Genomic DNA, 26,171 nt, shown 5'->3' on the forward strand with positions numbered 1-26,171 from the left:
GCTCACAGGAGTCTCTCCCCACTTGGACTTTGTCCTCCAGCAAGGCAGGTGTTGAGGGGTCAGAATCTTCCTAGAGCAGCCATGCCCAGACTGGGCCCCCATCCCGCCTGCTCCTGGGTGACCCCTGGCCAACAGTAACGGTCCTGGGCTGTCGAAATGGGCAGCCTTCCCTGAGGAGGGCAGCCTGTTTATTGAGTACAGAGGATACATTTACAGAGTACACAAAATAAATAACTGCACATTCTCCATCCACAGTCCATGGCATTAAGGCCCAGGTGGGCCTATCAAAGGCCCAAGTCTCAAAACTCCCTCTTCCCTACCTTCAAGACCAGGTCTATCCTGGGCAAAAAAGGAAAGCATTTCCCAGGGCTTCAGGCCCTCAGAGGCACTTGAGAAAGTGAGGAGAATTCTGAGGCCATGGGGCTTGGGCTCTCTACTGCCTTATGCCAGGGCACTGAGGGCAGAAGGAGGGGGTGTATAAGGCACAATCGACTCGGCCCAGAGTGGTCTCTTTGGCTTGGTTTCCCACTGGAGGTGGCACATGCAGAGAGAGGAGAGCCTGGCCCAAAGCTATCACGGGGAGGAACAGAGTGAGGGCCCTGTACTCTAGCTAAGGCTAAAGCTGGGCCCTGGCTCCTCCCCACCCACTGAAAGCAGCTACCAAGTGAGGGGGTCTGGGTTCCAGCCCAGTTTGTGGTGGGGGAGGCACCATGACTGACATGGGGAGATCTGGCTGAGGCCTCTGGGAAAGCAGCCACCTAATTCCACTCACCTCCTGCAGGGGCTCCCTCAAGCCTGAGATTCAGTGGGCCCCAGACTACAAGGGGAATGCTGTGAAAAGAAACGGGACAGGCTGGACTAGGCAAGGCCAGGGCCCCAGGCACTCAGGGTTCAGAGGCTGATCACACAGTTTGGCTAAGTTCCAGGGGAGCTGTGCAGCTTAGCAGAAGGGGAGAGTAGAGCAGCCCCAAGACCCTCCCTCAAAGCAGCAAGTCCTTGCTTCCCACTTCCTCTTGGAAGGTAAAGGGTGAGCAAGGTTCCTGGGCTGCCTATACTCATGCCAGACACTAGATGGCGCCTTCATGCAGCTGCAGAGGACGGAAGAGCAGAGCCCGAAGGGAAAGGGCCGTGGAAGTACCAAGGGTAGAACCAGGACTGGCACTGGAACCCTGATGGGGTTTCTCCCTGGGAAGCCCCTGCCCTCTGCCTTGGCCCAGGTGCCTCCATCCCCCAGCTAGCAGCAGTGGGGCTCCCTTTAATGCCCCACAGTTGGGAAGGAGGCACCTGGAGAATAGAATAGGCATCTAGGGGAAGAGGGAGGTGGTGGTAGTCTCTGCAAAGGAGGCACTGAGAGCAGTGGCTAGTGGTGGGCAGGATCTCTCTCACAGTCAGAGGAAGGCTGGAGCGTGGCGTAAGCCTGCTACCAACAGGGCCACACAGTCCAGAAGGGCCAAGCTCCATGAAGGAAGACAGGTATTGGCTGAGAGGTCAGGGTCTGTTTAGACTTAGCCAACAGCTAAGAGTCCAGCCAAGGCACAACCTGGGCCTACCTGGGCCTCTCACCGGAGCATAATCATGAGGATCAGGATGCCATGGAATGTGGGGGCGGGGGGGGGGCAGGCAGGAAGGTTTGGTGGAGGTAAAGGAGGGTTTTCAGAAGTAACTGTCCCAAAGAGTCCTAGAACCACAGGACACTCTACCTGGCACTGTCTGCTTCTTTGGTCTGGGGAAGAGCCAAGGGCAAGGGGTGAAGGAGACTGAAAGCCAGGCCCTACCCTCTCCCCAACTTTACTAGAGCAATTACCCACCTAAAGGAACATCAGTGCCAGGCCAGGCTCCTAGTTTAGAGGGCTCCCAGCCCCCTGGGCTCCCTCCATTCTGTCACACCAGGCCCAGGGTGAGGAGAGGGACTACTGAAGGCACAGAGAAGTGGCTGGGCCATTCACCTACCACTGACCATATAGGCCCATCTCCAGAGAGGGCACTGGGCCCAGATGGCGTAGCAGTGTGTGACCAGGCTGGGACCATGCCATGTCTCGACCACGGCCAGGCAGCTCAGCCGTTGTATTGCTGCTGGTATCGCAGGTTGAGCTCCCTCAGCTCCCGCTCCCGCACGCGGCGCGACTTGTTGGAGCGTGTAGAGCGGCTGGAACGTGTAGACTGGGCAGACTTGGTGCTCTGGCAGCGCGAGGAGGCGCGTTTGAGGAGGTTCTGGGAGATGGAGCGGTGCAGATTCTTCATGGACGAAGAGGCTGCCATGCTCACCACCCACGGGTGCCTCAGGGCCTGCATTGCAGTCATTCGGGCGCTAGGGTCCACTGTCAGCAGGCGGTCAATGAAGTCCTTGGCCAGGTTGGATACGCTGGGCCAGGGCTAGAGGCAAGGACAAGCATTAGAGTGAGAGCACTCAGTAGTGCCTTCCCTACGCCAACAATGCCGCTACCACGGCACTCGGGCCTGCCCAGCGTGTGCCCTCTCCCCACAAAGGCACTGCCTGGCTCTGCCAGTGTAGGACATTCTGGGCCTCCCCTCCCCACCCAGGGAGTAGAGGCTGTTTTGACAAGGCATCTGACAAGGAGAAGGGCCTATGCCCCACCCCAAGGAACAAACTTCTAAGGTTTCCTGGACTCAAAGCCTGGCTCTGTCTCAGGAAGGTGGCTCCTGTCAAGAACCTCCCCCCGCCCCCACCACCAACTTACTCCAAGACCACTGTAACTCAGGGGTTTTAAAGGGAATGACTCAAACCTCCATTTATATCCTTAGCCAGGCTATTTTTACTTTTTCAAGAGAACAAATCCATTTTTACCTATTTAGTTTTCAATAAGTTTAAATCCTTAGGGGTACAGCATTACATGGATTCTGTGTACAATGGCCTTAACAGGCAGGTTGCTCTGGAATGCAGCACAGACCAGGCCACCGTTTCTATGCGCATGAGTCACCTCCCCCGACTGCTCTGGTTTTGCTTGGTTTGCCACCAGAAGTTACTGGGTTGTTCTTTGCCATGTACACAAGCACATCATTGGACTAGACAGAATTGTTTCAGTTTAAGCATAAACACCTTTAATTTTTTTTAATCTTTTAAAAAATATTTTATTTACTTATTTTTAGAGGGGAGGGGAGGGAGAAAGAGTGGGAGAGAAACATCAGTGTCAGAGAGAAACTTCGACTGGTTGCTTCTCGAATGCTCCCAACCGGGGACTCAGCCCATAACCCAGGCAGGTGTCCTGACCAGGAACTGAACCAGTGACTTTTTGGTCTGCAGGCTGGTGCTCAATCCACTGAGCCACACCAGTCAGGGAAACACCTTTAATTTTAAGAACTGCCCTGATTGGCTCAGTGGGTTGGGCATTGTCCTGCAAATTGAAAGGTCAATGGTTCAATTCCTAGTCAGGGCACATGCCTGGGTTGCAGGCCAGGTTCCCATTTGGGGGTGTGAGAGAGGCAACCGATTAATGTTTCTCTTTCATATTAGTGTTTCTCTCTCCCTCCCTTCCCCTTTCTCTAAAAAACAAACAAACAAACAAACCAAATCTTTAAGAAAAGGAAAAAAAGAGCTGTGTGCTCCATCTTGTTTTGGAGACCCCACTTACTGCCTTCCAGGCACATCTGTCATTTCAGAAGTCCTGTTCCTGTCAGGCCTTGACAGGCTCCAAGAGCCACACTTAAGCTCCAATCCCTGGATACCCACAGCAGGCCACTTAGAGGCGAACTTCCAAGTTCTTAATAGAGGGTGCACCTTCCCTCTAACAAAGCAGTGGTGGGCAACCACGACACACCCTGCATTCAGCAGACACACTTAAATGGCAACTATTGCTGCCCCCAACTTGGCTTCCTTGACCTCCAACTCCTTCCCACTAGTGTACAGAGGTGGAGCAGGGAGCCCACTCATGTAGAGTCCTGAAGAAGGGGGAGGGCAACTTGTAGTTGCTACCCTTCCCTGCCCTTTGGAAGGCAAATCTCAACTTTTACTGAGCTGAACTGGAAGAAAGTAACAGAGACCACATTTCTAAACAGCCACCTAATAGGGTCTCCCACAACACTGGGCCAGCTCCCAGAGTTCTCTGGGGCGACAGATACTGGCCCTCAGGTGGAGGATGAGCAGTCAGGGCCTCAGGAGCATGCAGCCCCAGGAGGCCCATAAATACCTTGCTGTCTGAGAGTAGAGAGGGGGAGCAGGGAGCAATGGCCCTCCTATTTCAAGAAAGCCCATGGCTTGCTGCTGCCATCTGAACACAAGGAGCAAATGTGAGGGCCCAGCCGGTCTAAACTACAGACATACAGACACTCACTGTAGCCCCCATCACTCAACGAAGAGATGTAAAGAAGCAGGCACAATGGATCTGTTGATAGATGCAGTGTATCTAGAACTGAGTGGGCTGGGTCACAGGGCAGTGCTGCCCTTCCATCTTTCATGGTTTCAAAGAAAAGGAGAAATCACGGGGAACACACTGTGGCTCAGCCTGGCCTGGTGGGACACCCCAAGGCACAGCTGGCACACTGGGCTAGCCGAGCGAGACTAGGACATGGATTCTGCCCCCACCCCTTTGTCTAGCCAGGATAGAAGAGGGGCGACTCCTCTGCAGATGAGAGAATAAATAGCTGCAAAGTTGGACCCAGAAGCCAACAACTTGAACACAGATGGACTGGAGGCACACCCGCCCAAACCAAGGCCCCCTGCAGCTCCAAACCAGTCCAGAGCAGTCTTAGACAGGCCTCTCACCACATCTGCCATGTGGGCTTAAGCATCTTGATCTCCAGAGCGGCACAGGCACACACCAGGCATCGACCCCTGCTGGTTCTCGAGTGGCCAGTCCATTAGTGCCAAAGCGAGTCAGATTGATCTGCCCCTCCGACTCCCCCAAATGCTTGCCTCTCCAATTACTTGTGTACGTGAGACTGTGTGCAGAATTCAGATGGACTCATTTGTCTGAGGGCCAGCCCAGCCCTCTCTGGCAGGCCCCAGTTCTCCCCATCTTGGAAGAGCTGTGAGTAGCTGGGCCTGGTGGGTCCCCCGGGCCAATGAGATTGAAGCCACACTGACCCGAAAACCAGGCTGTGCCAATGGCCCCCAGCCTAACCCTCACACACTGAGGGACTTGCAGTAGGCTGTCAGGCAAGCGGGACACAGGAAGGGGTCCTCACCTAGCCCACTAACAGTGGGGCAGAGCTTAGGCTGACTTCCAGATTAGGGGCCTCTGGGAGCCCTATACGGTCTCCAGTGGGGCTCGGAAAAGAAACCCAATTCCAATTCTGGCCCCAAATCCAATTCAGCACCTCCTAAGAAGCATTCAGCACCTACAGACCAACCCACCACTTTCCTCAACATGTCTGGGCCTCTGGAGACACGTGGGTATGTCTGTCAGCCTATGGCTAGACTGACTGGCCAGGAAGTATTCTGGGCATAAGGAAAAGAAAAATGATTAAACAGTCACGCCCTTGGGTTTCCACAACTCTAACTGTAGGTTCTGGGTAAAGAACAGAACTCTCTCTCACCTTGGTATACTTGGGCCCAGACCAGGGACACATATGGGCCTCAGGTGGCTGACAGAAGGGACAGGCCCCAGGAACCAACCTGGTCAGTCTCCCAGAGGCTTCCACCTGTTTCTGGGCTGCCGTGGAGCACAGGACATGGAAGAAAATGTTAAAATGTCAGTCTGCCTTGCCCCAGACACTCAGGTCTCCCTCTGCGGTGGGGTCAGAGGACAGCTGTAACACGCAGGAGGACTGCTTACACCCTCCTTTCCACAAGTCTCTCACGAGCTGTGTGGGTGGGGGACAGGCTCTGTCCTGAGGACAGAGAGAGGCTGCTGGAGGAGGGACATCACCTCTACTCGGCTCTGACCATCAGGTTGGATGCCCTTCTCTCTAGTCCGTACCCTCCAGAGTCCTTGTCCCCTTGCAGTTAGGGTAGCTACTGTTGATACTGTCACAGCAGAGAAGCTAACAGGGTCTAGAGGAGGGACCTCTCCCGTGGGCACTCCATTACTAACTTCACCCTCTTTATCCCCTGCTCCTGCCAGACCAGCCACTCCTCAGCAGTGGAGTCCAAATCCCCGGGGAGGGAGGCACCAAATCCCAAAGGGCTTTCCACTCCAGCTCAAAGGATGCACCTCCTCATTCCCTAGCCCCGCCCCTCTAACTTTCTCTAATTTTTTTTTTTTTTTTTGGAGAGAGTGGGGAAGGGGATAGAAGAGAAGGAGAGAAACATTGATGTGAGAGAGAAACACCAATTGGTTGCCTCTTGTACCCACCCCAACTAGGGACCGAAGCTACAACCTAGGCATGTGCCCTGCCTGACCAGGAACCGAACCTGCAACCTTTTGACTTATAGGATGACACCCAATCAACTGAGTCACATTGATCAGGGCACAACTTGTTCTACCTTTAATGTCACAAGGACCTAGCAAGAACATTACCCAAGCCACCACCAGTGGTCTCACCTGGAGCTCAAGGGCTAAGGGAACAAAGGACAGAGACAGCTCTCTGGCCTTGGTTGCAGAGATAGGAGGAAGCTGCTTCTTTCCAGCAGCAAACCCAGCTCACAGGGCTTGCCCTGGACACCCTCTGGCAGGCAGGTCTGCCCGCTCTCAAGTGAGGGGTGAAAAAGGTCTGGTGTCTCTTCCAGATGGCATCTGGGTGACAAATTAAGTGCTACAAGCCTAGCAACCCGTGTTCTAGTTCTACCTGCTCCATGTGATCTTAGAGAAATCACAGTTTCCTCACTTTTAATACAAAAGAGGTAAATGCAATGAATTCTTAAGTCTTTCCCAGTTTCTAAAGTCCTGGATTTTAAAAAGATGGCTCTCCGTCTTTTTTCCTTGTTTGGCTGAGAAAAAGCATGGCATCTAACATTTAAGCCAATGTGACCTCTTGACGTGCATGTGTTCTTTCCCAGCCCATGATGACTCTGGGGAAGATTCCCTGATTGAGAACGCAGCCCCACCAAGGAGCTGCTAGGGGAAGCAAGGGAAGAAAGACGCCTGGGCTTTGCTCCCATGACTCAGTTCTTCCCTCAGTTTTGTCTCAGGATGTATTTTCAGACCCAGAATTCCCACCCTCAAAGGCCTCCTCCCTGTACTTTCGTGGGCCTGAATGAGAGCAGAGAAAAGGGCATACTGGAAATTCTAGGAAGTGGAGCTTCAGGTGCACTCAGGAGGACAGAACCGGTGTGTGACAAGAACGGCACACACTGATGCTGCCCACAAGGAAAAGCGTTTTGAAAACTTCAGCAGAATTAGAGACTCTGTGGCAGTGCAGCCAGTACCCCTCCTCTGGTCAAGACACTCACCATCCTGGTGCTTGGGCTTCCGGACCAGACAGAACCCACCACCCTGGGACCTGGCAGGGGGTGGATGGGAGCCAAGCAGCAGAAAAGAGAAGGACGTTGGGAAGAGAGCCTGAGGGGAGAAAAAGAAGGAAGGTAAGAGAGTTTTTAAAAGAGGCAGAGAGCCCTTGATTGGTGCGGCTCAGTGGACTGAGCTCTGGCTTGCAAACTGAAAGTTCGCTGGTTCAATTCCCAGTCAGGGCACATGCCTGGGTTTCAGGCCCAGTCCCCGGATGGGGGCGTACAAGAAGCAACCAATTGATGTATCTCTCACACATTGCTGTTTCTGTCCCTCTCTTTCTCCCTCCCTTCCCCCTCTCTAAAAATACATAAAATTTAAAAAATAATACCTCTTGAACATAAATAGTTTTTAAAAAGAGGCAGAGAATAAAGATAAAAATGAGAAAAGGCACAACTTTGAGGTCAGTAAAGCTGCATTCTGAAACTTATTCTGAGAAGAATAACAAAATGAAATCCTGCACCTCCACCGGTTCCTGCCCAGCACCCACAAAGTGGAGGACCAGGGCAGGAGGGAGACAGGAGAGATGCTCAAGAGTCAGGAGAGATGCCGTGCACGCTGTGTGCCCAACGTGGAATCCGGGGGCTGGGGACCACCTGTGCCAGCGGACGAGTAGCACCTGCTGTTAATTAACAGTGTCCTGGATCAGCCCTGGAAGACTCCGTATTTCAGAGCCTGCTACACAGTGGTTTCCTCTGTCTCCGCCCATGGGTTCTGCTGGGGCCAGGTGGTTTCCAGGGCCCAACCCGGCTTTTATTTTTTATTTTTTAAAATTTGTTTTAAAGATTTTTATTTATTTATTTATTTTTAGAGAGGGAAGGGAGGGAGAGAGAGAGAGAGAGAAACATCAATGTGTGGTTGCTGGGGGTTATGGCCTGCAACCCAGGCATGTACCCTGGCTGGGAATCGAACCTGCGACACTTTGGTTCGCAGCCCATGCTCAATCCACTGAGCTATGCCAGCCAGGGAGGCTTTTATTTTTTTAACTTCTAATTCTATTTTAATTAGAATTCTAGTTTCTGAGGCAGTTTAGAAACCCAATGTCTGTCAGCATATCACTCACACTGTGGCCTCTGCCCCCAAAGGTCTGTGTCCCTGGAGCCCTGGTACACTGAACTCGGCCCAGGGCAGGCACCTGGTCAACACGGGGTGGCAAGATGAGTGGAGAGGAAGGTGCCGGCTTTCTGTCCAACTGGCCAGGTCACACTGGAGTGGTGCTCAGGTCTGGGCACAACTGCACGAGAAGACAGACAAACCGAGGCCAGACAGGCATGCATGAGAAGGGTGACCTTGTATGATGGCAGAACCGACCGAGGACGGAGATCCTGGAGCGGTATGGCCAGTGGGGAGTGGCTGGACCAGGGGCTTCCACCTCAGTGGGGGCAGGAGGGAGATGTGCAAGGGAGGCCGTCGACAGACTGAAAGAGGTCAGAAGGTGGGAGAGACAGCAGCCCCAGCAGCTCCCAGAGCAGTGTGAGGGCCCAGAGATAACAGGGCCTTTGAGAGGGCAGAGCTATCCGATGCAGACAGTAACAGCAAGAAAGGGAAGGGTGCACCAGTAACCACTCCGGACACAACCCTTGACACGTCCCTTTTGCTGAAGAGGCCTCGGTGGGGGCTGGGGGTGGGAAACAGCAGCCGTGAAAAGCAGCTCTGACCCTGGGTCAATAAGATGCTACAGGTTGTCAAAGCAAGGCCATTTTGGTAGGAACGGCTGAATACAGCAACACTGAAAGATGGGAACCTGTTTCTGCCACCACAGAAGCTTACTGCTTTCTGGGAGTGTGCAACCAGAACTGCAGTGGCAGAGGGATGCCTAGAAGACAGGGCAAGGCTCCAGGGAGCCGATGACATACAGGGGATGCTGTGGCTCTCCACTTAGAGCCTGCCTCCTGCCCCCACAAGGAGGGAGCCAATCCTGTCTTCCTCCAAGAGGTCTCCAACCAAGAGGAGGCTTCCAACCACGGTGACCAATGAGGGTCCACTGCCCACACCCAGTGAACAAAACCATACTACCTCCCAGTGACCAGACCGGGATCTGAAGGCATCTGCTCCTGCAGTGAAGGGAGACTTATCTGTTGAACACCTACTATGTACCAGGAGCTTTGGTGAGGTATGGACACATGGCCCTTGCCGAGGGATCCTTTCTTAACAGAAAAGGGGGCACTGCTTGTCTTACTGGGACCCTCACATAGAGCCAGCATCATCATCCAGCACTTGATACCCAGCAGTCATCAACGGGCAGGCAGGAAACAAGGGCTTAGGGATGCCTCTGAGCAAAGAATTCTAAATCAATTCACAATTTTTTGTTATGTCAGCTACTCAAACAGACACAGGAAAGCCATCCTCTGACTCAGGGAGGAGGGGGCAGTGAGAGAAGAATGGAGAACTGATGGTCCATCACAGCCCCCATATACTCTGAAGTGGGAACATGAGGCAATTAAAGACACCCAGCAGAATCTAAGCAGGAGCCAGGAAACATGCCACCCACCTCCCTGCATTCTATTCCCTCTGCTGCCCAAATGCACATCTGGTCTCCCGCTTTCCCACGTCCCCCCTGCAGCCCTCCCCATGGCTCTGGGGCAAGGTCTTATCCCCTCACCCAGGGACTCTCTGTTGGAGCATGGGAACCAGGCTGCAAGATCAACCCCGACAGGCAGGCGCCCCTTCACCTAGAGAGCACCGAGACGGGCCACACCCTCTCCACTTCATTCCATCCTCAACACCTCAGAGCAGTCACTTTAGAAAGTGGAGAAGAGCTGAGCCAGGAATGTCGGTGCCGACTCTGGCACTCATCCAACCACGGGGCCATTAGAAGTACAAGATGGCCCAACTAACTGCCATTGGACCCCAGGTAGATGGTCAGCCCACAGCCCAGAAACCCACCCCTGAGGAGCCACCTCCCACCAACACTTATCCCCCTGGTAGTGGCAGACGGGTCCTGCAGGTGGGCTTCCCGTCCCACGAGGATTCTGTCCTCTGCAGAGCAGCCCTCACTCTCCTGAATGAGACTCCCTGAAAGGCTCTGCCCAAGCCCATCTGTTCCTGGCCATCACCCAGTCTTGCCCACAACAGAGACTGACCAAACAGAGGCGTATGGCAATTAAAGGTTGTGAAACACAGGGAGGCAGCAAAGCTGCTGATGGAATCTCTCTGCCATCGGTCCTCCAAGAGCCACTTCATCTGTCCTGCCTCTAGGAATAGAACTCTTAACAAAAGCAATGACATTAGGCCAGCAGTGTTACATTTCATGTCAAGTGAATCACAGAATTCGCAAGCGCAACCACAACAATTCCCTAGTATGGGGGAGCAGATGACTCACTCTCTGTGTCACTCACTCCTGTAGAAACAGCTGCCCCGGCCCTACTGGGCCTTCCACGACAGGAAGCTGCTCTCTCAAGGCGGCTCTTTGTGTCTCAGACCACTCTCAGTCATGCAGGCCTTCCTCACACCTGATCAGTGGGTCTCCCCATCGCGTCCGTTGTGAGCCTAGCTTAGCCCTCTCCACTCTAGCACCTCCAGTCACTGGGTAAGTGTTCAGATCTCTCCTCTCAGAACCATCTGCCACAGCCTTCTCCCTCCCAGCTTTCCCTCCTCCTCTTCCAAGAAACCTTTGTTTGCTTCTAAGTCTGGCTAGCAGCCCCCCAAGCATATCACCAGCAATCTCCCCACTTTTTCGTGGAGTCCAGACCCCAGCAGAGAGCACACCCAGCCAGCATGGGCAGCCTGGTCTGCCTGCCAGCCAGTAACTTTTGGGGCCCTTCTGAGGGTATCGCCAACAACCAGTGGTGCTTCCCTCAGGAGAAGGCAGGAGAAAGTACTGAGAGCATATGCACTGATACATAGTGCCCTCAAGGACCTCATAAGCCAGGGAGGAGAGAGATGTCCACAGACAACAGCCCAAGAAAGTGCAAAACCAGTCCAACAACATGCTGAGGCATTTGTCAGACAGTAGGCTGTGGGGATGAGAAAGCCAAGATGGCCTGGGTTTAAATTCCAGGCCTGAGCCCTGGCTGGTGTGACTCGGTGGATTGAGTACAAGCCTGTAAACTGAAGGATCGCTGGTTCAAGTCCCAGTCAGGGCACATGCCTGGGTTGCGGGCTAGGTCCCCAGCTGGGGGCATGTGAGAGACAACACATCACTGTATCTCTTGCACATTGACGTTTCTCTTCCTCTCTTTTCCCCCCACTCCCCTCTCCCTAAAAGTAAATAAATAAAATCTTAAAAGGAAAAAAAAATCCCAGGCTGGACACCCTTCTAACTGTGAGAGCATGGACCAGTTACTTAACCTCACTGGCCTCAGTTCCCTCATCTGCAAAGTAGGCGTGGAGGGGATTACACTCACCTGACTGTTGTGGAGGTTAGAGATTTTGAGGGTACTCAGAAGGCACTACACGATGGCAGCGGTCAGCATTATTTGGAAAGGAAGCAATGGACCTCTTCTAAGGATTGGGAGCAGAGCAGAAAGCCTGAGAAAAGCTTAGTGTGGGGAGTATGTAAGTGGTGCAAATGTCTTGGGTATGTGGGCCACGGGCAACGGGGTGAGGCTTGGGGCCAGAGTATCTAGACTGTCGGGATCGGGGCAGGTAGGGTACTAAAGAAGGACCCACTTGGTGTGCTTCCCTCTGCCAATGGGCCCCCCCATAGGGTGATGCCAAGGCAGGACCCTATGTACTCTCTGGCCCAGAGGGCAGCCTGAGTGCTCTCTCAATCTGCCCTCACAAGCTGATGAGCCTGCAGAGCCACAGGAGGGTTCTACCCCCCACTCCTTCTCTTCCTAAATGATGGCTCCTGCGTACCACATGGAGCCCACTGTCTGAGACTCCGGATCTGCCCCAAACATCCGCAAGAGGCCAAGCTGGGATTATTCTAACAGCCCTCAGGTAAACCTTCTGCTAATCTCCCAAGACACTTTCTGGTGTCTGCCCCCTTCACTATCAAGAAACCAAAAGGCTCCCTCCCACCTAACACTTCCAATCCCCAAGAAGCCTCCAGCACTCCAGAGCTCCTGACACCAAACATCAGACCTGCCTCACCCTCATCACCCTCTGCAGCACACTCCTAAACAATCTCCTGTTTATTCTGAAGCACGGTCAGTAATGCCCCTCTCTGAGCCTCCACCTGCTCAAAGCCTGCATCCCGCAGGACGTTCTCCGTTCAAGCCCACGGAAACCACTGAGCCTGATGGGGGCTGCACGGACAGAGCCCTCAGGGAGCCAGCCCGTGGGAGAGGGCCTGGAGTACGTGAGACACCACTATGAGGGGGCAAGCGACAGGAAAAGTGTCCCTAAAAAGGAACCAAGTACCAGAGAACATACTGTCAGGAGAGGAATGCACACCTCCAAACCTTGCTGAGCTCAAAGTGGGTAGTCCTTTATTTATACGAGGAGTTAGACGGAAACACTCCCCTCACCATGGCAAGCTCTCAGACAGGTCTTCTGGCAGGGCCTTAATCATTTAGATGGTCTTTATAAAGGCAAATGACTATCACAGAGTATAAGGTAGATGGCTGGACTGGGCAGTGGCAGGGCCCAGCCCTAAGAAGGGGGCCAGGCCAGCCACCCAACTTGAGCCTAACAGCCCACAACCCAGACTGCCCAGGCCCAGAGGCTCCAAGCCAAGGCCTGTGCTGGCACATGCCTGACAATGAGGGTTCATTATGTGGACACTTCCTATTTCTAGCCCTTTACCCCCAAGCAATCTTAAGCTCCATGGGGTGGGGATCTTCCCCAGGTGCACTTACGGGTAGGCAATGACCAGTAGAACAGAAAGACTGACGACTGGTCTCCAGTTCAGAGAGGCTGATCTTATGATGAGGCCTCCTTACCCAGAAAACACCCCACACGAGTCCCTCCTGACCCAGAGCTCTCTGTCATTTGGCGGTGGAATTTGTTCTGAGGATCAGCCAAGCTCCTGGTAACAGACAGGTGTTGTCAGGGCTGGCCAGGAATTCAACTCTGGAACTGGAAACTGATTAAAGGTAGTAGGGCCAAAGGCTGGGCAGTGCCCCCTAAACTCTGAAAGCCCCAGATTCATGCCCTGTGATTCTAATAAAGCAAGAAATAGAACCGAGGACCCAATCTTGTGGCTACAGTAGGAGCAGGAGGCCTGATTCCACTCCATACCCCATTCATCATTCTCTACCCTCAGATAATCAATAGCCAATTAGCAAAACCCCACAAGCTCCAATTAGATAAACTGCCTGTTCAACAACTGCCAGAATCTGGAACTTTTGGGCAAACCTACAGACTTCTCTAAAGAGTCTTTCCTTTGTCAGCATCTCTTAGGAAACCTCCCTCCCTCCCATAGCTGAGCTTGCTACCCCCTCTGCCAGCAGGACCCTCAATAGCCTGACACTACACAGAGCTCCAGGGGCTAGAGCTCCCAGAGCAGAGCAAACCAGGCAGGGCCCAGGCACAACACTGCCTCTGTGAGGTGGATTCTGGGTCTTCTGACCTATGATAGATCCTGGCCCAGGCCAGAGTGAGGAGGACAATGTCCTCTGTGACCACTCCACTGCAGCCTGGGTTTCCACCCCCCACCCCTTCAGCGCCTGTTTTGTTGAATGCATTTGGAGCAAGGAAGAAAACATGAGAAACTTTAGGGAAGAGCTGGAGAATGTTCCAGTTTCTCCTTTGCCTGTGGCTAGCACAGAGGTGGCCTGCAGAGGAAGGCTTCCCTCCCTTCCTCACGCCACCCTGAGAAACATGACCTTGCCATTTCCCAGAGGACAGCCCCCACCCACACGTGGGAAGTCCTTGACTGACCCCACAACTGTGTCTGGAAGCTGTCAGGGAGGATGATGGAGCATTGACCTCGAATGCTGAAGGCAAAGTGTTGTGAGGCTCTGGGTAACTTGTGCAGGAAATGCTGCTGTGGGTCAACTGTCTGCGGCCAGAGAGAGCCCAGGCCGAAATCCCTGGGAGAAAGCTGGGCTGCAAAAGGGATCTGGTCCCAGAGTTTCCCTTCCCACCATGCTGGTTATTTAAGAGGCGTGGACAGCTCCTCGGCGAGCCCAAAGCTGAGGGGAACACTGTGGGGAGCACTCAGGGGAGGGTCCCCACTGCCTTGGCAGAATCCTGTGGCCCTACACAGCTTATCTTTCCTCCTACATAAAGCCGTGAAACATATCTTTTCTTCACAGCCTGGCTGAGCACACTATTACACTCTGGCCTGCAGCGCTGCTCCCTGTGGGCAGCCTCACTTCCTGCCCCGTCAGTGTCCTGCCTCAGCACTGACCAGCTCTCACTTACTCTGCACCTTCCTTCAGCTCCCAGCATTGCCGAAACCTAATGGATTCCCACCCCCACCCAGGTATTAATGGATCCAAAGACACAAACTGATGGCCAGCTGTTTGAATCTGGCCCGCAGGTTAGCATTTATTGGCATACAAGGTACTGCTTAAACATGTGAATTAGATTCCAACACTTTAAGATTAGATTTTTCTAATTCTCTTTCAAAAGCTGGAATGTCTGGAACTGTGGGGTCCTCACTTCCTCAGTGCTGAGCAGCGAAGCTGGGCAGAGATGAGCAGCAGCTGCTCCTTGGGACAGGGCATGGCCACTCTGGCTTGTCCCAGTCCCTGCGGAGCAGACACTGTGGAAGCCCTGCCTCACACCCTGTCACCCCGCCTGAGCGCACCTGTTGCTGCAGCGCTCCTGCCTGTGTGCTGACAGCTTCCCACCACCAGTGCCCGCAGCTCTCTGCTTCTTTGCCAGAAGACTTCCTCTGGCACTAGCTGGCATTCAGGACAGCCCAGAAGTGCTAGAGATTTAAAGCCCTCAAAGAAATTCTTGACTCATACAAGAGTCAATGGATTAAAAACCACCCACTTCCCTGCCCTCACAGGTACAATTCTGAGACACAGTCCACATGATTATTCAGAGTCCCCAGTGGCACCGAGTTCCGGGGCCCACAGTGGCAGTCCACTCATTAATGTATCCTTTATTGCCTTTCCCCGCCTCTGCCTCATTCCCCCCACCCTTCACTTGTGCTTATTGGAATCACATTCCAATGAAATTATCTGCTCCCAAGTCCTTGTCTCAGAATTCACTCAAACTCAGACACCCCACCAGTCTCACTTCATAGTTCTTACTTCGCCTGCCTGGCTCCACCAGCACTGCCGTCAGAGCCATCCCTCTGATGGAAAGCTGCAGGACAGAACCCCCACCCATGGGCCTCCCAACATCCTCGGGACAGGGCAGACTCACCTCCCCCGAGTAACTGTACTTGCCCCTGAGGATCTGCCGGTACAGTCGGGTGCGGTTGTCATCTTCAAAGGGCATGGTGCCACTGAGCAGGATGTAGGCGATGACACCCAGCGCCCACATGTCCACTGAGTTGGTGTAGGGCTTTCGGACCAGGACCTCAGGGGCAATGTACTCAGGCGTGCCGCAGGTGGTCTTCATCAGGCAGTCGTCACCCTTCTTGCGAGCACTGGCCAGGCCGAAGTCGGTGATGATGATTTTGGAGTCCGTGCCTGGGTGGTAGTAGAGCAGGTTCTCAGGCTTGAGGTCTCGGTGTGTGATGCCCAGCGCATGCAGATACCGGACGCCATCCAGCACCATCTGCAGCACCCGTGTGGCATCACGCTCGGTGAAAGAACCCTTGGCAATGATGCGGTCAAAGAGCTCTCCACCAGTGGCCAGCTCCATCACCATGTACACACGCTCCTGAGTCTCAAACACCTCCACCAGCTGGATGATGTTGGCGTGGCGCACCCGACGCAGCACACGGAGCTCTGACTCACACACTTCCCGCCCCTCCCGGTACTTGGTCTCTATCATCTTGATGGCATATGGCTGCCGGGTTGCCCGGTGCTCCACACGTACCACTCGGCTGAAGCTGCCTCGGCCAATTAAGGCTTTGATGTCATACTTGGCTGTCACACGTGGGTCGAACTTGGCCCTGTACTTAGCCACCCTGGCCCTGCGTGGTGGTTCTGAGGGAGGCTCTGTGTGGCCAGTAGTGGGAGCACCAGGACAGGAGTTTGCACACTGACTGGCTGCCGGGAGCCCAGCTTTGAGAGGGCCAACGCTGTCCACCTCCGTGATGAAGTGCTTATACACATCGCTCTTGGTGCCACTGAAGGGCTCCACCTTCTTCACCAGATCCAGCTGGACATCCTTTGGCGGCTCAGGAAGGACCTTGCTTGTCCCACAGCCCATCACGGACACGGGGGCATCCTCTCCAGCGAGGCTGGCAGGACCTGCTCTGCAGGCAGCGCCTCGTCTACACCTATGCAGACAGAAGAGAGGACAACTCAGCATAGCTGGGGACACCTCTGAAGGAATACCAGCCACCCTACTCCTCCTTGTCCCTCAACAGTCCTAGCCTGAAGACCTGGCTCTAATATGGTTTCCTGGAAGGGAAGATGGCTTTGGTCCCTGAGCGCTCCGAGCCCAGGCTCAGTGGGGAGTCCAGATGAAAAGACTGGATCTGAGCATCACGGTCTTGGCTTCCATCTCCGTGGATCTTACTCTCATGCTGCTTTTCAACCCTGAGACAGGGCAGGAACATGCACCAGGCTCAGCTGTTACTGCCCCCACCTTCCTCCCTACCCTGCCTGAGTGCCTTATTCTAGTTCAAGCTCTATGTTTTTTAAATGTTAAAGTCATCCACCCTAGCTGGTATAGCTCAGTGGGCTGAGCATGGGCCTGCAAATCAAAGGGCCGTTGGATCGATTCCTAGTCAGGGCACATGCCTGGGTTGCAGGCCAGGTCCCCAGTAGGGAGCGTGAGAGAGGCAACCACACATTGATGTTTCTCTCCCTCTATTTCTCCCTCCCTTCCCCTCTCTCTAAAAATAAATAAATAAAGTATTTTAAATGTTAAAATCGTCCTCTTATTACTCTGACTCATCTTTCCTGCAATGGGGGTGTAGAGTGTTGGAGGCCTGCTCTCCAACACTATCACTCACCAGGCCTCAGAGCGCTGCTTCTCCAAGGCCTCCCTCATGTGTACCTTTCCTGGCCCTCTGTGCCTCCTTCAGGCACTGATCCCTCTGCACCCACCTCTTCCCTGGGCCTCTGCCCTGACCTCACCCTTTCCCAAACAGCTCCCACTGCTTTGCTAACATACCAACTTCACCCTGACAGCACTAACACTCTGTTTCAGGGTCTTTCACATCCCCAGTTGCCACGTACGTACATAGCTAAAATGCTACCTAAGTCCCAGAGCTAGCTGAAAAAAATTCCAGTGAACTTGGGACCACAAGCCTTAGCACAATGCCACCAGGTAGCCACCAAACTAGGCATCATTCAAGAGGCGGAGGGAGCCTTAAGCTCAGAAAGGACAATAGCAACCCCACCCAAATGCGACTCAGGGTGTGGATCAGGGTGCTCTTCTTCCTTGGGATGAAGATCTAGGAGCCTTTCCCATTTGCTTCTCAGACAGAGATGTTCCAATCCCTTAATACCATGCAGCTGGCGGGACGCTGGACAAGGTGAAGTGTGGAAGTACTGCTTTCCAGAGGACCCTTCTACCCAGGCTGCGCCTCTCTAAGTCTATGTGAGGGCACCGTGGGTGAAAAAGAGAGCCGAGAATTTCCTATTAATTATAACACAGAGAATTAAGGATAAAATGATCAGCTCAGATCACATATTTACTGAACATCTATTAGACATACAGGAATGAAGACATCCAAAGGAGGTTATATTTCAGCACACACACACACACACACAAGCAAAACATAGTCAGTCAACTCATAGTCTAAGTGAAAAGCATAAAAACATAATTTCAGTATCAAATGGTGTTAGGCTGGAGAAACAATAGTAAATATATGTAGAATTATGCAGGGGTTAGGGAAAGATTCCTGAAGGAGGTGACCCCCACACTGAATTTTAAGTAGGAACGAGTCAGGTGAGGAAAGGTAGGAGTGGTGTTTCAGGCAGAGAACTGTCCAGAGACCCAGAGTAGCACCCTGTGCCTGGAAACAGGCACTTTGGTAGAATAAAAACAGACTTTGCAGGGGATGTGGGGCATTAAGATTTGAAAGGTAAACAGGAACCAGGTTGTGGAGAGTAGCACAAGTTATGGTGAGGAGCCAGGACCTTTCTGGAAGGTGAGGGGAAGCTATCAAAGGGTTTACAAAGAGTGGTGCTCAATCTGTATTTAGAAAGAAGTGTGAGGCTGGCCCAGGCTAGTATGGCTCAGTGGGTTGGGCATCATCCCACAGACCAAAGGGTCACCATTTGATTCCCAGTTACAGCAAGTGCCTGGGTTGTGGACCGGGTCCCAGGTTGGGTGAGTACAAGGGGCAAATGATGGATGTTTCTCTCTCTCTTTCTCCCTCCCTTTCCCTCTTCCTAAAAATAAAGAAAAAATCAAAGAAGAAAGAAGAAGGAAGGAAAGCAGGCAGGCAAGCTGGCTAAATTGGAGCAGGGTCAAGCTGGACTAAAAGGGCCAGTGAGGGAGTAGTGGCTCAGGCAGTGGGGTGGAATGCAGAGATGTCAGCAAGAAAACTGATCAGGACTGGAGGCTGGACATAAGGGCAGAAAGCGTGCAGTGAGGGCAGCACTCCAGCCCCTTACTCAGGCTCCCAGGCAAAAGGGTTAGGAGTACAGCAAAAGGGACAGGTTCAGAAAGCAGTGAGTGGAAGAGTTCAGTTTTGGCATGTGGAACATTTACGTGACATTACATGCAGGTTGCTAGATGCAGAATCTAATATTTGAAAAGAGCTGGTCAGGCTCAGAGATTCCATAGTTGCCCAAGGGCGGTGCTTGGTGCCAAGGGGCAACATCTAATAATCACCCGGACCTTCTTGCAAAGCTAGCAAAATACCCCATTAAAGGCAGCAGAAAGAGACCTAGGTAGGTTTTGCTGCAGCACTTTGGAGGTCAGGGAGAAGACACAGAGGCCATTAGGTTCCACTGAGCAGAGGGCCTGAATTCAAGGTGATGATACTGACCGATGCAGCCAATTTCTTACAAGGAACAAACTCATCTCAGAAATATACCTAAAACCTTGATTGCCAACCCATCAGATAAAAAGGAGGAATTTAGAGACCACACATTAAGGGCTACAGGTTTTTAATCAGTATGTTAAATCAGTATGTTTAAATCAATATGACTCTCAGCGGTATGAGGTTTATCTTCCCTCACGAGATGAAAAGATTCCTCCACCAAAACAAGGCTCTTCAGGATTTACTACGATTCTCACCCAAATGCCCAGAAGATCCCACACAGGAGTTTAGGAAATTATATTTAAACAAAGGCATTTAGAAACAAGGTTCCTTGTCACAGAGACAGATTAGAACTATGAACTCTGGAATTTTGCAAACTCATCTCTTCCGTCAGGGAAAACACAAGACCTCAATGCAGTAAAGGGCTACAGCTCAGAGAAAGGAGAGCTCGTGGGCCAGGATTCCTGAGGCAGATCGCAGGCCCCTGATCCCCAAGAGCACATGGTAAGCAACGCCTACCACCACCCAGAGAAAAGACAAACTGCATGGGTGACCCAGCCCAGCCACTCAGTTGTCACTCCTTCCTGGTGAGGAGGCAGAACCCTAGATACACAAAATAAATATCTCCAGGCACGCACACTGGCTCTTTTTGTTTAAATGTGCATACCTAGTCGAGTCCTGATGAAAAACACTAAGGTTTACAAAAGAAAAATCCTGCCCTGGCTGGTGTGGCTCAACGGATTGAGTGTCAGCCTGAGACCCACGGATCGCTGGTTCAATTCCCTGTCAGGGGCAAATGCCTGGGTTGTGGGCCAGGATCCCCAGTTGGCAGTGTGCAAGAGACAACCAATCACTGTATCTCTCACACACTGATGTTTCTCTCCCTTTCTCCTTCCCTCTGGAAATAAAATAGAATCTTAAAAAGAAAGAAAGAATGTCCTGGATGGCGTAGCTCAGTGGATTATGTGTGGACTGCGAATCAGGCATCGCAGGTTCGATTCCCAGTCAGGGCACATACCTGGGATGCAGGCCATGGCCCCCAGCAACTTCACATTGATGTTTCTCTGTTTCTCTCTCTCTCTCTCTCTCTCTCTCTCTCTCTCTCTCTCTCTCTCTCTCTCCCCCCTCTCTCCCTCCCTTCCCTCTCTAAAATAAATAAAATCTTAGAAAGAGGCAAGACTGTTACATAATGGGTGTGCAATGGGTGTGAGTATTTAACACTACTGTTTTCAGTAATGCTCTACAGAAATGACAGGCTACCCTGGCTGGTGTAGGCTACCCTGGCTGCTGTGGCTTGATGGATTGACCACTGGCCTGCAAACCAAAAGGTCACTGGGCTGATTCCAACTCAGGGCACATGCCTGGGTTTCAGGGCAGAAACTTGTCCCAAACCACTTAAATAGTGACGGGCAGGCATGGACCCAGATCTCACAGTTTTTCTATCCAGAGCTCAGAGCTTCCATTATGTAGAAAAGACTCTGGAAGAACCAGAGCTGGGCCTAACCAGGTCAGGGCCTCAATCTTCCTTCACACCACTCAGCTGGTGAGTCAACAAACCTTTTTTTGAAGGGTCTGCCTTCTGAAGCCTCCACGCCAAGTACAATCTGGGTCACACTGCTCACTGCTGTACTTTGTGCTTTATTTTATTTATTATTTTATCATATTTTTTCCACTATCATTTATCCTCCCAATATTCTCTTCCACGCCCACTCACCCCCACTGCTGCACTCTTGACTGCCTCTGATCACTACAGCTGCCAGCCCCTTGAGGGAAGGGGCCACTTCTAGAACTCTCTGGCACCCAGCAAAACACTGAGCTCAGCTCAGGCATTCAGTGTTTGTTAACAATGAATGAAAGGTGGTCGGGCTCTCAGATTTCTATTTGTCATGAGGGAACAACCCCAGGACCTCAGAAATTTCAAGTGGCAGAAAGAGGCTAGATTGATGGCTAAACCAGAGCCATGGTCTCTGGGCACCTGTGTAAATGTGAACAACAAAGGAAGCCGGAACTCTCAGGTCTATTTGGGTCTTACAGATTGTTATCTGACCTCCAACGCTAGTGTGTCCACCAGCTGCCGGACCTCACCCCATCAGTCGGGGAGGCCAGGGGCCTAGGGGCAGGGGGTGAGGATGGATTCTGGAACAATTTCCTAAACACAGAAGCTAGGTCTGTGGATGTCTCCCAGACTGGGGCCCACAGACACCTAGCCCTCTCTGATAACATTCCTTAAGATTGTTCTTCACAGCAAAGCTTCACGACCTTTTACCTGCAAAGATTTCTATATTTTGCTCCCATGTTTTGAAGACTACCTACCAAAATGAAGTAGGCAGTGATCTCTCAGTAATCCCAGAAATAAGTAACTGCTAAACAGCATGTCTAAACATCACGAGGCAAGCAGAGATACACCAGGCAAAGTCGCCTGTCACTTTAGACAAAACCCCCGAACAAGGACATCTGCAGCCTCAGGGGGAACTATATGATTCTGCTCTCTAAAACAGGAAGTCTGACGTGGGATCAGCAACTGCATGTTCAGAACTAGTACTATGAAACCATTTCACAGAATGCAAAGATGTATTTGTACAAGAAAGTTTAAGCAGCACTCTTTATAAAAGGAAAACTGGAAACACCGCACACACCCATCAATAAGGAAATAATTAAATAAATTGAAATATATTCATATAACAGAATGAGCTGCAGCTATTGAAAAGAATGAGGTAAATCCATGTATACTGACAAAGAAAGACACCAGTTACTTAATTTTATTGAGAGGTTTCATACCAGGATCCATGTCTGTGATGTATTAAGTAGTTTAAAATAGTAATATAAAGCATACATCCCAAGAGGGGTTTTAAAAAGTTAGACATATACATGGAAAAAAAATATCCTGTAAGGGTAGAAGAGAAACTGTTGACAGTGATTACCTCTAGGTGCGGAAATGGGAGGGGAACAGGCAGAAGGAAGGCCGGGGGGCTTTTACTTCTCACTTTATATACTTCTGTGCTGTTGTTATGTTTTTAAATCATCACCACATATTATATTTTTAAGTTAACAAAAATATACACTGTAGAAATCTACAGACTAGTATATGCATAAGGGAAAAAAGCTGGAAGAACATACACCAAATTATCGGTGTTTTGTGTCTAAAGACACTTGCACTTATTCACTCGGTGATGTTTTAACTGTTACCATTATTTCATATGAAAATTGTTATGACTTCTTTTTAGAATAACTTGGGACCCGCTTCTCAAGGACATTGTAATAGTTGGTGAGCAGACTCCTCCTTATGACTAAGAGAAGGAGAGAAGCTCAAAAGTTTGTGTCCTCTCCATTTTATCGTGACCCCAGCTCCACCTCAGACATCCCACCTGCTGTCCCTCCCATTGTCAGAAATACAGACCCTGGCAATGTACCTGGGGTTCTCCTTCCAAAATCCCAAGGTCTGACCCACAAACATCTACTGAGCTCCAGTTGTGAGCCAGGAACTTTGCCAGAGGCTGTGCCAGACACAAAGAAAGTAGCCATGGTCTCTGCTCTCAAGGAACTTAAGCCCAGACAGTTCCACACCAAGAGTCCCTTAATCCATTACCCTTCAGATGTCCTGTGAGGCCACTTAAACACTACCAGCCTGAAAAGGGTCCCTCTGATATAACTTTCCCCGACAAACGAAAACATCACATTTTTCTACTTTAGCATCACATTAGACACCATGGCAACAGAGGGCTGTACCAAGAATTAGCTCAGGGATGACCTAGCCAACACAAATCAGCTTAATACTCACTGAACAAGATTCTTGGAAGGAAAAGAAGTTCAGGTAAGTACAGTAAGTCTCTCTCCAGCTTTCAACAAACAGAATTGGTTCCCTTCTCCCAGCTGTATTTCTCAAATTTTTCTCTGTGCGCCCTGTGGTCAATGGAGACAGATGTTCTCAGCTATCTCCCAGCTCAAGGGTCAGTGCTCTGGAACACCAACAGCCCATTCACATCATACAGTTGGGAAGCTCTGAAGAGGACTGAAGGTGCCCACATAACATGCTCACATTTACAGAGTAAAACAGAAGGCCAAATCAAAGTCTCATCCATTCACATGACCGACAAAGAACCCTCAGTATCTAGTTCAGATTCTATAGACACTAAGATCTGCAGGGGTATTCCAGTCCAGGTGAGGCAAGTCTAGCTCAATGCCAGAAGCAAACAGATTTCCTGAAAGCTGCACTTTCTCTAGCCCATTAATACAACTTAGCAAGTGCAAGAACTGCAATTAGACTTGGACAGTATGCTTATTTAGCAAACTCACCCTCTAGTGAGTCAGGATTCCTAGGGGAATGGCCAACTGCAACTGCCCTCCGTAGAAGCAGTTTTGTCAGAGTTTTCCCTGATTCCCTTGAGGAAATCACAACACAAGGCAGCCTCCTACATGGGGCCCAGTCCGAAGAGAAAACGGGCTTACTAAGATGAGATCTACTTATAACAAGGGACACATTCTGAGAACAGCCACTAGAAACACAGAGGCTCTCATCTGCTGAGTGGTTTATATGCACTCTTCTCTCTGCAACCACATAAAGGCATGATTATTCCTATTTTGGAATGAGCAAAGTAGGACTCCAAGAGCCTCAAGATCTCGTAACAGCCAAGAACTGACTCGCTGTCTTTCCGACACCAAAGCTCATGTCTTACCATCAGATCGTACTGCCTACCCAAGGTACGGGCAATAGGACTGCAAGGGGAGGCCGCAAGGCAGAGCTAGCCCTTCCCACTGGGCAAAGACGACACAACAGTTTCCTGGGGGCAGTGACAGAGATCTTCAACCAGGGAGCACAGTAAATGGGAGTTTTTTCAAAATACATATCGAGATTCCAGATCTTCTGAGTCAGTCTCAGGGAGTGAGGCTCTTGAATTTGTATCTTGAAAAACTACTTTAGACCATAAAGGCTGACACGGCCACACCACCCACCACACATGCAACATAAAACACAGGTTACCTGTGCTCATCTCAGATCCTGGGCCCTGATAGGTGCCCAACAATACAGCTGAATCCCTGTCCATTCTTAAACCAGCAATCTATCACAGTGCACATTTAGCTTCTACTTTATGCCAGGCAGAGCCAGACACTTGGGTGCAAATAAAAAACACTATCCCCAAACTCACCGCCATGCGACACAACATGATCTAGTTAACAGCAGTCTCATAAGTAAAAGTAGAGGACTGCTTGCTTGGGCAGCACATACATTAAAATTGGACTGGTACAGAGATTATTAGCATGGCCCCTGTGCAAGGATGTCATGTAAATTCGTGAAGTGTTCCATATTTTACAAAAAAGTACAGAGGAGTCATTGGTTATATGTGAAGCAAGGGAGGTTTTTCCAAGGAAATAAAATCTAAGGTGAATTTTAAAGGACAGATGTAAAATTTCCATATTGATGGGTGGAAAGGGAAAGAAGAGTATTTAAAAAATGAGAAAACTGCCTGGCTCGTGTGATTCAGTGGACTGAGCACTAGCCTGTGAACCAAAGAGTCGTGGGTTTGATTCCCAGTCAGGGCACATGCCTGAGTTGCAGGCCAAGTCCCCAGTGGGGAGGCTTGTGAGAGACAACCACACACTGATGCTTCTCTCCATCTCTTTCTCCCTCCCTCCCTCCCTCCCTCCCTCTCTAAAAATAAATAAAATACTTGTTTAAAAATGAGAAAACTGGGTATCTAAAGCACAAAGGTATCAAACCATGTGAGAAGGCTCACATGCCCAACAACAAAATATGTAAACAGAAGTCAAAATGCCCAGGTGTTGACTTCAGGGTTAGGCCTCTATCAGATTATGAAGAGTCCTGAATGCTTTATAATAAGCTTAGCCTATCGGCGCTAAGAAGCCAGTTTCAGGCAGTGAAAGACTTACTTAGCTGAGAATTACCACTTCGGCAGTCTCATTTAGTGGGAGTGAGCATGGACAGTTGGGCTTCCCCTTCTAAACAAAGGGATGACTGACTGGCTTGCAGGGCAGGCGACCTGGCTGGACTCAGGCCTGCTTTTTCCCAGACTGAATAACGAAGCGACCCGCCAGCCCGTGGCGTTCACTCGCAAAGGAGGGGTGTGGAGTAGGTGCTGGACACGAGAAGGGAGTGAGGACAGCCGAGTTAGTTCACCATGACCGACGCCGGCTTGGCTGAACAGCAGGCAGGGCAGCGGACCACGTCTACCAGGCCCACGAGGCCCCAGAGAAGCACTACCTAGCGCGGCAGCACGTTTCAAGGCCACTCCAGCCTCGGACACCGGGGACCCCGAGCAGCCATTGCATGGCCTGCTCCCCAGCCCCGTAGGCCCCGGCACACCTGCCACGGGCCGAGGGCTCCGGTCTGGGAAAGGACAGGCCCGGTGCGCTAGGAAGCGACCGTGGTCGCAACTCGTCAGCCCCTCCCGCCGGTTGGGCCGTAGCCCTGGGCCGGGCCGCCTCACCTCGCGGGGGCGGCGGGCTCTTCGGCGTCTTGGCGGCTGTGCTGACCCTCTCGGGGCCGTGGCCACGGCCGCGGCCGCCGCCGCCATCCTCAGGAGTTAGCGTCGTGGCGTCATCACCAAGCGCGTTTGACGCCAAAACAAACTGGGGCCGCCTACGGGGCGGGGCGGGGCAGGGCGGGGGCCGGCCCTCGGGAGGGCTGGGCGACGCGGTTGGGGGCGCTTCCAGCCTGGCTTGCCAATCAACGCCTTCAGGGCGGGGACGCGCGCTCTGGGGTTAGGGGGCGTCTAATTGTTGCTCAATTGTTGTTCGCCTGTAACCTGCGGAGGAACCTGTTCTAGAAAAAGAAGGTACACCTGAAACTAATATAAAATAACATAAAATGTCAACTATAACGGAAAAAGTAAAAAGATTAAATTTAAAGAAAAAGGAGGAACTGCGTAGAGAGAAGGTTCAAGTTTCTGATAAGCGGGAGAGGGTCCTCT

At 51.6% G+C, this 26,171-nt stretch overlaps 1 protein-coding gene and 1 non-coding gene across 4 annotated transcripts; one reads left to right on the top strand and one right to left on the bottom strand.

Moving 5' to 3' along the window:
* Positions 1–149: 149 nt before the first annotated feature.
* Positions 150–25,819, bottom strand: PSKH1 (protein serine kinase H1). Of its 3 annotated transcripts, XM_045818842.1 has the most exons (5): positions 25,689–25,819; positions 15,555–16,581; positions 7,289–7,397; positions 5,494–5,609; positions 150–2,373 (listed from the first exon to the last, which is right to left on the bottom strand). In XM_045818842.1, exons 2-5 carry the CDS (start codon positions 16,509–16,511, stop codon positions 2,056–2,058), a joined length of 1,500 nt encoding a protein of 499 aa, XP_045674798.1. In that variant the 5' UTR covers positions 16,512–16,581; positions 25,689–25,819; the 3' UTR covers positions 150–2,055. The 3 variants fall into 3 exon arrangements, with proteins under 3 accessions (XP_045674798.1, XP_045674799.1, XP_045674800.1); XM_045818844.1 differs by lacking the exon at positions 5,494–5,609 and having other exon boundaries at positions 2,185–2,373; XM_045818843.1 differs by lacking the exons at positions 5,494–5,609; positions 7,289–7,397.
* Positions 24,451–24,553, top strand: LOC123806214. Its single transcript, XR_006783449.1, has one exon. It is a non-coding gene; the product is annotated as a U6 spliceosomal RNA (small nuclear RNA).
* Positions 25,820–26,171: the final 352 nt, after the last annotated feature.

The sequence above is a fragment of the Phyllostomus hastatus genome, unplaced genomic scaffold (assembly GCF_019186645.2).
Source record: "Phyllostomus hastatus isolate PE091 unplaced genomic scaffold, TTU_PhHast_1.1 phas_scaffold_345, whole genome shotgun sequence".
NCBI lineage: Eukaryota > Metazoa > Chordata > Mammalia > Chiroptera > Phyllostomidae > Phyllostomus > Phyllostomus hastatus.

Excerpts from the sequence above, each read along its gene's own strand:
- PSKH1 (XM_045818842.1), bottom strand. The coding sequence starts at position 16,511 with ATGGGCTGTGGGACAAGCAAGGTCCTTCCTGAGCCGCCAAAGGATGTC. Across the intron at positions 7,398-15,554 it reads AGTACAGTTACTCGGGGGAG|GCTCTCTTCCCAACGTCCTT; the intron begins GTGAGTCTGCCC and ends TTCTCCCCTCAG. Across the intron at positions 5,610-7,288 it reads GAAGCCCAAGCACCAGGATG|CCCAGAAACAGGTGGAAGCC; the intron begins GTGAGTGTCTTG and ends GCTCCACGGCAG.